Source organism: Sphaeramia orbicularis, chromosome 6 (genome assembly GCF_902148855.1).
Source record: "Sphaeramia orbicularis chromosome 6, fSphaOr1.1, whole genome shotgun sequence".
NCBI classification, from domain to species: Eukaryota; Metazoa; Chordata; class Actinopteri; order Kurtiformes; family Apogonidae; genus Sphaeramia; species Sphaeramia orbicularis.
In genome coordinates this window covers 29589143-29601798 of record NC_043962.1, presented here as the reverse complement: position 1 = coordinate 29601798, position 12656 = coordinate 29589143, and the positions used below count along the sequence as shown (strand labels likewise).

At 38.5% G+C, this 12656-nt stretch overlaps 1 protein-coding gene across 4 annotated transcripts in view; it reads right to left on the bottom strand.

Moving 5' to 3' along the window:
• Positions 1-1525: 1525 nt before the first annotated feature.
• Positions 1526-12656, bottom strand: part of scaper (S-phase cyclin A-associated protein in the ER) — a 57042-nt gene continuing 45911 nt past the window's right edge. For all 4 annotated transcript variants that reach the window (XM_030135774.1, XM_030135777.1, XM_030135776.1 and 1 more), the window contains 5 exons: positions 11962-12196; positions 9877-10026; positions 3769-3960; positions 2570-2618; positions 1526-2251 (listed from right to left, as the gene is read on the bottom strand). In XM_030135774.1, the coding sequence (XP_029991634.1) occupies positions 2154-2251; positions 2570-2618; positions 3769-3960; positions 9877-10026; positions 11962-12196 (724 nt within the window). In that variant the 3' untranslated portion in view covers positions 1526-2153. The remainder of the gene's footprint in view (positions 2252-2569; positions 2619-3768; positions 3961-9876; positions 10027-11961; positions 12197-12656) is intronic.

Here is a 12656-nt window from a genome sequence, read left to right as displayed (position 1 = left end):
AATTAATGAATGCATGGAAATCTGTTTGTCTCCTACGTGCAAAGGAATTATTTTAAATATAGATTAGAAAATAAATCAGTTTCAAGGTGCTGCTTATAATGTTCAAAACACTTTACAGTTTCACAAATAATTCAGTGGCCCAGATTTTTTTTTTTTTTAAACCATTTCAGCAGCAAGCCCCTCAGGTAGCTGAAAACTACAAACCTGCTTGTATTTCTGGCCTTCTCAGTTTCCACACCAAGTGGATCACTGACGGATGGCTGACAAGATGTTACTAACCATTTGGCCCCTGTGTCATAGGTCACTGAATCAAACACAGCAGCAAAAAGGCCTGTTTTATTCGTTTCTTTAGGTTTTTTTTTTTTTATATATTGAACCTCCTGCAGGGATTGCTCCATTTTTTAAAATTTTTATTTTTTGCATTATGTTTCAATCCTATTAAATTGTAAAGTGGCTCATATTCAGACTCATCCCAGTGTTAACTCGGGGCCCATGGTTACAAGTCTAGACAGAGGACATGCAGAGGCGGCCCCTTATCTACATCTGGCATCACCTGCAAAGGATACACTGAATGGACCCACAACAAAACCTGCAGCCGCTCAGACTGAGGGGACTCCCAGCCCACGGACGCATCCTGGCGTGTCTTGAGTTTATTTTCATTCCAGTAGAAATCCTGGACGACAAATAGCCGCTGGACAAGGGAGCATGCAGGTCAAGCCAGGACTGACACACTACACCCCTACAATTTGTTGGGGCGGATCGGCTTTTATCAGTGAAGGAAATTCTCACTGAAATAGAAAATCCTGTTAAGTCTTTATGACACACTGATATACTAAACCTAGAGATAAGTGGAGCAACAGCAGCATGGTTTATTTTACAATTAAAATGTTAAATCCAGGCTAGAAATGTACTGCAAGTATCAATCCGTTCAAATAAATTTAATTTTAGGATTGACATTTTGTTTTAAATATTAAATAGATTCAAGATTTGTTACAAAAACTTTATTTTTTTCCTTTCCTGTTAGGGTAGACTATCAAATTTAGTTTTTACAAATGTATTCATAACGGTAGTCCTCATTTGTAACAGACATATTTGAACATTTACATAAATATATACAGTATATTAATTAAACTGCAGAGCAGATTAAATACTAAAACAGACACAATCCAGACATGTTTTCTTCAGTTTGTTAGGAAAATGTTCCCAAAATATACTGGTTTGAACAGAATAAACAGGACAGACTCTTAAATACATTTTAGCTTACAATAAAATTTGACTTTTTTTTTTTTTAATTAAATAAAATGTAAAGAGTGGATCAAAAGCAAGAGTTTTGTTAATGCAGCGCTTCTCCAGGACGTGTATGTGATGTAGATGTAAATTGTTTAATATAAAATCTGTCATCACATTATAGTTATTAACAGAAACACAAACTAACAATAACATTTAACCCTAAATATAGGTGATGATGCTACTCAATGTAAAGTTTAAATCTGTAGAGTCAAAAATAAATCACAGCACAAACATATTTAGAAGGATAAGTATTTTATTTTACAGAATGAGAGTAAATAACAATAAATTAGGTTCATCTGAAGGTGCCTCCCATCAAAGAGGGAAAAAGAAAAAAAAAGATGTGAGCCTGAAAATATAACGCTTTACATTTATATTTTCAAACAAGGCAGGTTATGTAACTTTCAACTTGCAATAGACTAGAGATAACACTCTGGTCATTAACATTCAAAAATAACACAAATACAATAAATTAACATGAACAGTACATGAAAATGTTTGGCAAATAAGTCATTACAGTTTAAGTACAACTTTTCAGACTTGTATTTGAAAACGGATCTAATTTCATCTATAGAACAAAGACAAACATAGACATTAAATGGAATAGTTGTGCGCTTTTTTTAACTGTAATATACAAACAATACATTTTGTGCAAATTTCTTATAAACATCAAAATGATTTCTAAGAAATCAAAACAGATGGAACTGACAAAGTAAGGCTTCACAATTTTTCTGTGAATCTGAAGAGCAAACTTTTTACACGTGTTTGACTTTAACTCGGTAAACTCAGCACGGTGGACATCACGTCAGTCAGTTCTGTAGTGTTTACAGTGTGCTTATCCGCCCTGAGGACAGTGGGCACCTCCATCACTCCTCCTGCTTCTTGAGAAAAAACTGCAGTGCTGAGTCCCACTGATCTCTTGGAAAGCGGTTGGACAACTCACAGTAATCCAGAGGCTGGGAAACTTTATATGAGCAACAGAAAAAAAACAGATAAATTATACTGGGTGTCAAGCAGCAATCCTTAATCCTTTTTAAAACTGACAAAACTGAAAATTTTACTAAACAACTGAGTCGTGTGCTGTGAGAGATTCTTCCCAACAGATTAAAAATAAATAAATAAATCACAAATACTGCAGACAGATAGTAGATGCCAAATGAAAAGAAACAAAAACACACTCCTGCTAAAGCTAAATATATCAGTTTTTTTTCTAGAATTAGATATTAAACTCATGATACATCACTTGTATCATTATGCATTTTATAAACTAAACATAACTTACCTGCTTGCTTTGTTTTGTTGTCAGACTCTTTTTCATTTGCAGCACAGTCCTAGGGAAACAGAGTGTTCCTACTGTCAAAAACAGCCTACTGTAGGAAATAGTAATATTTTGTGGTTTTTTTTTTTTTTTTCCTTCTTTTTTTATTTTTATGGGCTCAGCTGGCTGACAGGCAGCTGTCTGTACCGATAAGGTAGCAGCCGACCCCAATTGTACTAATATATTGTGTATTTAATTACACAGGCCTCATTCATGACTGTTTGTATAAATGAAAAACACAATATTTTAGCAGAGAAATGGTAAAATATTAGACAAAGTCTAAAGCTGCTACTTCAGTTTTGTCTCTTCAAGCTAAACACACTGCTTGTGTTTGGTATAAAAGGTGATAAAGAGTCTCAGTGGATCAAACTGTTCCACAGTGAGGAATGCTCTTGAGGTTAACTCAACAATGAGGGCAGCGGGGCAAGACACCATGCATTATTGCTTTGTTTGAAAGAAATGACAATGGCTTGTCTCTCTTTCAATGGAAGTTAATCGGTGTCTAAACAGTGGTGGCTGCAGAGTGGTGAGGGGTGTGTTGTCAGGGGAAGATGAAGGAGACAAGCTGTTTACCAGGAGTTGAACCAGTGGCAGGTAAATCCACGGTGAAGGAAGCTATTTATCTTTGGAAAAGCCTGCATGTTACAGATTGACCAAGGTCCGTACCAACAATCGTTAATCAGCCTTTACTTGGATGGTTTTTCCTCTGATGTAAATGTTAAGATGAAATTTATTGTCTTTTTAATAGTTTAATGAGCAGACATTTCTAAATGCCATGTACATATATTTTTAATACAGTGGTCTGAAGAGAATTGTCTCTTTTTTTCTCCTCAGAATGCACTAAATGTATGTAGGTTATTTAATATTCACAAAATTTGGAAATAAGATGAGGTTGAGAAGCTGACACGTGCATACATTTACACCTTAATTTCATTAATTTTCTAAATAAAATGTATGATAATAAAGGCAGCTTTTCAAGGTTCGTATATAGGAGGTTGGTGTTAAACGACACCAACATTTATCTGATATTAATAATAGAAACCATTTCATAAACATTGTAAGTGGCATCAAATTAGCCAATAGAAAGCATTGGATTTGGATATTTTATTAGAGGGAGCAGAGTAATATTTTATTTTTGTGTTCGTGTTTAACTGTGGATTTACCTGAATGAATGAGGCGAGCAGAATGCAGCTCATCTCCTGCTGCAGGATGACCTTGTTCTGAGAGTTGTTGTAGCACGCGGAGATGAGGGAGGGGAAGAGCACCCTGATGAGGCGCGGGTGGCTGAAGTACTGGAAGGGCAGCTGACACAGTTTCTGCAGCACGCTGGGCTGGCGGCCAGACTGCACTATCACCTGGAACACACAGGGAGCAGGGCCAGTCAGTCACTGAGCCAGTCAGGCGGCCAGTCAGTGGCACTGCTGGTTGTAAATCACAGCCCTGTGCCCCTCCCACATGTAAATCTGCCACTAAAACAACACACAAACAGCCATTAGGAGGAGACCTGGGGGCCACAGCCTTCCACCACACAATTACAGGCTATAAAACACAATGATGGGATGTTTTGTTCTTCCTTTGTACCGACAGCAAAAGCATAGCTGGTGTAACATAAGAGGCAAATTAGAAATGTGAACTGATGTCATTATCACTGGTTTAAACCTCACTTTCAAGTTTTGTGTTAAGCTCTTTAAGAAACAGTGAGATACGGAATTAGCACAAAAACCTGTTACCGCCCTGTAGGAGTGAAGCTCAGGTTGAGAGGGCATTCACAGTGCAACCGGGAGTGTGAAGGGGTGGGGTGGCGGGTGAAAGGCAGGGTGAGTAAATGTCCACCATCAGTGTGGCCACCCCCACTTTAAGAAATGAGCAATACCATTAATGGAATTTTCACCCTGCCGACATCCTGCTCTCGATCACAGTCCGTCAATCCGTCACCGTCGCATCCGGGCCACCAATATTAAAACCAAATCACCCCCAGCCTCATTTGATTAGAAAGGGGACTGCTGCAAAGGAGGGGTCCCGGCCTAATGCTCTGGGCATCTCCCCTGAGCCTGGGAACACCACCAGCTCCCCTCGTAGAGTCGGGGGGTCACCGTGGTCAATCTGCTGCTCTGTCTTACAGGTACATGCTACAGAAGCAGGGCTCAACCCCAATGGAAACCAGAAGGGAAAGGTGAGGTCTCCGAGACGCTGTGATATAAATTTACATGATTTACAAGATTTTAACAATACGCTCTCTAATACTCTTCCACTGCCTTCTCCTTTGATAATGCACTCCAAGTTTGAGCAGGAGGATAAACAAAGTGATAACTCATTGCTTTTATCAGTTCAAGGTGAAGCTTCTCAGAGCTGGCCTCTACAGCGACGTTCAAAGGGACAGAAAACAGCACCACTTCCTAACATCATCCACACAAGTCAGGTTAAACAATCGGAACTTTCATGTAGTACTAATACTTAAATATGAGAAGAACATTTCATTTGTCAAACCGGAATTAATTGGCAAATTCTAAAAAAGGATAAAGTGTTTTTCTTTGTTTTACAGAACTGATGGACTATCATATAGTACAATGATGAAACAGTGCAGTGAATATGTCCAGAACAGCGTAAGCACAAAAATCCCTAGTTTCACTGACTCAATAAATGATGATGACTAAGGAATGCAGGATTCGCTGGAAAAATTTATCCACTAAAGAATGAAGAAGAAAGGGGGAGAAAAAAAAGACAAGTTCTGCATGTTTTCAAATCTACAACGGGTCATTTCAGAGTAGTTTTTAAGCATTTTTATGTTACCTTTCAGTGAATCCTACATCATTATATTTATCTTGTTCATTGCAACACTGCCCAAAGACAAACTGGAAATGTGGGCTCATAAATTTCCACAGCTGAATTCATAACAAAGCCGAAGGCAGTGGAGCTAAAATTTCTTTTTGCCTTATGTTTTTAATCTCAAACATTTATGGTTTAGGTGTCATAATTTAACACTATAGCCCGTGTTAGATGTTTGAGCTCAGCTCTGAGGAGATCCTACACACAAATCACCCAGCGATCTCATAATCCTCCACTACGCACAGTTCCATCTTCAGCTGCCTAAACAAATTGTCCGCCCTCAAGTGCCTGACGCAAAAAAGACATAAAATAAAGCCTGGTGGCAGCGAGAGTCTGGAGGAAACAAAGAAACCAAGTCCGGGGCCAACTTTCCAATCTTCTACCAGGTGAGCAGTAACACCAAAAATCGAAAAGTTTCCAACAAGAGATTATGCTGTATTGTTTCTTCTCCCAGTTCAACTAGAGTATCTGCAGCTCAAAGCCTGACATTATAAAGCTAACAACAAGCATTTGAACCCATGCATCTGGCCTACGTATAACACAGGTCCTGCTTTAAAAAAAAAAAAAAAAAAAAGAAAAAGTGTCTTGGCTGCTCTGTTCTATCTTAAGTTGAGAAACCTGGCACTTTTAAACAGTGCAGAGTTTTATGACACTTCCATTACATAACTTCCTTACTGTCCACAATGACAACAAAGAGTGTGTAAAGTTAATGTCCTGAAACACAAACAAATTCCTGGGAAAATCTAGTGCAGAGGCAGAAACTGAGGTAGATTTAGTAACAGAGTCATGATGTAGCCACACGATAACAGCTAAATCCTAAATAGCATAAAGAGTCTGAACAAATGAGGCTGCAGCACTGCTTGAATTAAAAAAAAAATACTGCTGATAAATGTCTCACAAAGTAAATTAAATCTAAAATTTCTTATTTGTGGTGGTACGTCCATCCATCTCTGCGTCTAGACAGCCCAAACACTTCTGGAGGAACGAGCGTCAGAGCAGGGCCATATATCTGACATCTGAATCCACTCTATAAACCAGATCTTTCAGAGTGGAACTGCTTCAACTGATAAGACGAGCAGCACAGCAGAAACCACAAAGCAAAGTTAGTTAAATAATTGTTTAGTGCTTCTTTACAATGTTTACGGTGTCTTAACAGACCAGCTCTGGTTGCTCTGGATGTGAATTGCCTTTGGACAATGTGTTGCTAGCAACGCAGGCAATGACACAGAAACTCCAACTTGACTTTTAAAGTCAAATTTAACCTTAATCTTAAAACTCCATAATCCCCGTTTAGACAATAAAACCTAAAAACTCTTTATTTATCTCGATGAGCCGATGCAGTCGATCCATCTCAGATTGTAGCGCTGATAATTCTGCTTTGAAAGGATCCTGATGCTTGTATTACAGACAAATGGAAACCCCTCACTGAAAGGTTCGGAAGGATAAAAATGTCCTCAGCTTCACTTAAGTCAGTTGGAACTGCATTTACCCTTGGAGCAGAGTGTAAATCATCTACTGAGCTAACAATCAAGCCCTCTCCTGCCAGTCAGTGGAGAGTGTCTGTCTGCGTTTCTCTCCCTCTGTTTACTCTGCTGGGTGATACAGAGTGTGCATTCCCCGGCGCTGGCTCCCTATGGTCTGCACGAGCTGCACTTACCCTGCAGGCACTGAGGGCTTGGTTGTCTTGGCAGTAATGGACTGCTGAAGGGAGCGTTTCAACATCAGGTTAACAGGAATTACAGGCCTAAAGTTTGGCTTGGGCCTGCAGGGCAGAGGAAACGCCCTCGTAGAGAGTGGGAAGAAGAGGAATGACCCCACAGATAAGGCTGAGATTTTGGAGATGCGTGTGGGAGGCGATCCATACCTCATGAGATCCTTGCTCGTATAAGAAAACAGTTTACGAAATGTAAGGAGAGAGGAGTCAGGTAATCTAACGACAAAAGTATCTAGTTCCAAATGTATAAAACGTCCCGATGCTACCTGAAATAAAACCTGCTGCTTGTGTGTACACATTGAAGGTATTTGTGTGTTAAGCCCGCTCGCGTGTGTGGGGGCATTTTTCATGTACTGCGGAACAAAAAAAAGTTTCTCAAGTTTTCCACACTCAAATTGCTTGTGCCATTTTTTTAAAGCAAGTGGGAATCAGGTGGGTTAACATGTCAACAGTTTACAATTACATTTCCGTCAGCTCAAAGATTCAACAGATCATCACCATGGATGATTCACCAATGAATCGTGGTATTTAAAGACGAGGAGATTACCGGTGTACATCTCTAAAGGGAAAAGGGAAGTACAGATACATGTCAGTTACAAAAAACATTTAATCTGTTCTGCTTTTCTTTTTTTTGTTTGAAATTTTTAACAGACGCACCCAAAAGACAATGAAACATATGGCTACATGAACAGTAACACACTTGAAAAACACACAAGCCTACATATGTCACTCTCCCAATGGTTTTTTGTGTGACAAGGTGAATTATTCATGCCCTCGGAGCAAAGGGAATACATCACTACATATATGCTGCTTCAAAGTTCTGTTTTTTATGAGCAGCCTTATTTCTAAAGCATATATATAAACAAAAGCTGGTGTGCCGACAGTGAATCAGCAGTCTCTGCGACCGCACAGGCCTCGGGTCGGGCCGCTTTTGTGTCCTGCCAATGCTTACATTAGCTTGAGAAAAGCTCAAGCTGCTCTAAATATTCTCCTTAACGCCATCCATCTTGGTGCGGAACTGAATGGACGCATTCCAGGAACTGGACCACTGGCAAAGATCAATTCTGTGGAGAGGGTGCATGGGATATTGTTTCCCAAAAATCTACACCTAAATATGATTTTTAAAACTACATTTTTAAACATGGAATTAAGGTAAGAGGAATTTCTCATTTTCCCAGACATTTTTGTGGCTATACCCAGGCTGTATGGGAACAACAGATTCTGCATCAAATTACTAACATGCAAATGTTTCTTTGCCAACTATAGTTGAGCATGGCTGCTCCGCTAACAGGTCTGTGGTGTACAAAGACAAATCATCTGTCACTTGCTTAATTCAATCATCAGTCCTCATTTAATTATTCAATATAATATGCAAATCGGGCCTAGAATGGCCAACAAATGCTAATCCTGTACATCAGAATAATTAAATTGGATAGGAGCAAAGAGGAGAGCTCAAGTGGCACATAGAGAAGGAGGATCATGTTAATTAGAAGTACAAAATCTTGCAAATTAGAATCAGTAATCAGCCTATAAATTGTTGTGATGGGGGTTGACGGGGGCTACGAGGACGTAAATGACATATCAGAGGTTTGAGGCTGGAGCTGTGGCGGCTGCTGCCTGTGTGGGTCAGGCTTAACATAATCAAAGCCCAGCCAACTGTAGCATGGCTAATCAGGGGCCCGGTAGACGGGCCATGCATGACAGCCAATTACACAGCAGCCAGGTCTGCTCCATCACATCCTGCTCACTGCTATTGAGCCCCCTAAGTAGTTGTAACACCGAGGCCAGCACTGTGCCCTGCTTCACCAGGAGGAAACAATGGGTCACTCTGTGGGACAATAGATGACATGCAGCCCAGAAGAAGAGAGGTGCCAAGGCATGAATCTTTAAACAGGTGCTTTTTGTTACGATTACAAAACTACACCTTTTTTCTGACAAATAATACATGAGCAGAACAAAAGTAAGATGATATTACAAGGGTGTGCTCACTAAACAGAAAGGGTTTCACAGCTGAAAACATAAATGTAGCCCATGTACAAACAGTGAGTCAACTCGATGAACTCAACAAATCTATACGAGTAATGAGAGCACCTTTAAAATATACTGTCATTTTAAGATATTTCAATCTTGAACTGACTGATAATTTAAAAAAAAAAGTGTAATCCCTTGATATTCAGATGAATAAATTTTGTCATTTTTAGTACTCTACAAATAATTCCCATGCCTAAGTTAAAAGACATGACTAAAATAGCTATTTTCTCCCATTGTTCTTTATAGCTCTAACAAAATAAATAAATAAATAAATAAAATTTTATATATATATATATATATATATATATATATATATATATATATATATATATATATATATATATATATATCAAGCTAAACAAATTCTGTCAGCCTAATGGGGTACTAATGGGGAACTGACATGTGCACTAATATAAAACTTTACAACAAGCAGTTTCACAAATACAAAAAATAATCAACGTATCAAAAATTAAATATATAGAAAACATTACATGGCGCAACTGTCCCCATGTTAGCAAAAGGGACTTACAAAATGAATGAATGAATAATAATTGCATTTATAAATATATTCTGCAGGTTCCAGTGTGTATTTTATTAAAAAAATTAATTAAATATATATTTATTCAGGATCACCATAGTTGAGTTCTGTTAAACAGAAAAACATTTTAATTCATTTCTGTGAGGGTGGAAGCTGGTTTACCTGGTTATCAGGGTGGTTAACAGTGAAGTATCCTACACAGATGATAACTTCGTGCAGTAGCTCTTCAGAGGACTGCTGGGTACAGTACCAGAGCAGGGAGCTGACGATGTGTCGGAAAGCAAGAGACAAGCCTTCAGCTCCTAGGACAGACTGACAGATCCCAGCAAATGCACATCAGTGAGTACCGCAGTAAATTCAGAGCAAATTGCCTGTGATTGTGACTACAGACAGCTCGATGGGTAACAATGCAAACAATGTAATAAAAGATTTGATGTTTTGCTGGTGGGAACATACATAGACATAAGAGTATAAGCAACACAAGTGGAGTCTCACCATAAAACACCCCAATCCTGCTCAGAAATGAGATGCTAAGAGCAGTTCACAGACAGTATTTATTAAACATGTCAGCGTGACGGAGCACCGTAACATCATTGCAGCTCTGTTGGAAGTTTGGGCGTGTTAGCATAGCACTGCCCATAAACACAAAACCTGGGACGCTAAGGGCTATTTTTAGAACTCACCTCTTATGCATGTAAGTGATATACTAAAGAAAAGCATTGTAACTATATCAAAAGGTAAAAATATAATAGAAATTTAAAAACAATAAATAAAAATAAAACAAATATATAGCTAAAAAAGTAAATACTTTAAGTACTTTATGAGGGCAAAAGGAAAACCACAAAGCAAGTACGGAAAAAAGCATTTCTGGTTTGAATGTCAGCTCATGGTTTTTTATATTTACTTCTGAGAGGCACAAATTTGTTGCTGTATATTCTGCCAAAATGCAACCACTGCAAAAGCCAGTTATTTACACTGCATTAGACCTTTTAGAAACTCCCTTCCGTACATATTATTGGAAGCTGATGCTACAGCAGTGATTTCCCATCCACTGCAACACATACAAGCCTGCGCTGGGAGGTAATGTGAAACACAAGGTGATCATAACTCTCAACCAAAAAAAGAAACATTATTTAAAATGTTCATAAAACTCAGGCGGTGAAATGCTTTCATTTCCAGCTGTTTTGAGTTGTCTAAATGTGGCGGGTCAGTGAGAGGAAGCCGCTTCAAAGTAATTACCGCAAAACATTAAAATAATTAACAACATTCTTGCTTGCTCTCGTGCCTTTCTGTCTCTGTGGTGACTTAGCACAGTGAAGCTGTCGGACGCTGCTCCTCTGCGTGGGTAATGTACAGCCCTGCATACAGTGCTAATCACTTGTGGTCGATCCTAACTGCTGACCCATCAGGCTCTATTCTACCTCGCCGGTCGACATGGGGTCAAAAGGCACCAGTGTTTATGTCTATGGGCCAGCTTTGTCCTGTGGAGAGTAACTCCTCTTCTAATAGGTTTTAACAAGGTAACTAGCATTAATCTAATCATGTATACAGAGTTACTGAAGCCATAGATATATCTTGAGGATATCTAGTTAGTATTAATGAAAAAAGGTAAATATTTAAATTGCTCTTTACAGTCTTAGTACAAAATTTGATAATACAGATGTATAATCTATTATTTCACAATAACAGACACTATGAAATATCAGTTTACAAGATGTTAAACATGTAAAGAAGTGACAGACACATTTTTGGCCATGACCAGTTATCTAATTTGATACTCACATTTTTATGATTATCAGTATTTCTTATCTGACAAAAAAAAAAAATCTACAATTTGTGCTCTGTATTGGGGCTCAACCAAATGATGAAATGACAAAAGTGCACTTAAGTCATAATTATTACATATGGTTCTCCCAGTTCAATGTGAAAACTAACATTTATTGTACAGTGTTAATTTGTTGTCACCTCAAAGTTTTTTAATTGAGTTATTACAAAAATGTTTTTTACTACTAATGCATCATGAATCAGGTCCCTATACTGGATATTGATCTTCTTGATTACAAATATCAGCATGAAAAACACTACTCTTAACTTTGAAAAAAAACAAACAAGTTGATCTCGAATATTTCAAGTCTGTTTGGACAAAATCTTTTCCCTCTTCTTTTCATCAACTCTGTGCAAAGCCTGCAGAATCTATAGAAGTTTATCAGTTTGTGAAAATAAAAGATTTGGATTCATGTTGGATACCTGAAAGGCCGACAGGTCGAGGAGGGCAAAACTGTTGAGGAAGCGGATGCCTTGCAAAGCCACCTGGATGACCCCAGGGCCGTAGGGTTCCTGACTTTGGGAAGAAGACTCGGGCACGAAACTGTGCAGAAGGATGCAGTAGAGGGTATGGACAACTCCCACCAGGTCTGTGGACTGCAGCAGGGCCGTCAATCCAGTGGGATCCTGCCGCTTGTTGTCAAATATTGTGGGAGCACTGGGTACAGACAGCAAAACCACAACTATTAATGACTTAATGATCACAGTGAGACAATGATGACAAATGTGCACAGATATAATGGGAAACATCCTAAAAAGCATTTGAGCCTACTGTAAATATTTAATGCCTTTCTGCCACAGTTCTCTTACCAAAACATTTATAGAGCAATGATGCAAATAGTGGTCTAGACCTTTTAGACATACAAAAAACCCAAAGGATTACTTTCCCTATAGAGAACAAACTTTTCCTATTTACTTAAGAAAAAGCAAGTTTGAAATATGTACTGACATCATTAGCAATATATAAATGGATCTAATTAATTTATCTAAAGCATTACTTTTATTTTCAATTTTTTTTCTGTTTCACTTTGGCTGAAGAGTGGGGCTTTCAAGGTTCAAGACTACTTTTCCGCTCCCACTCCAGCTATAATAAACACAGTAATGCCATGACATGACGC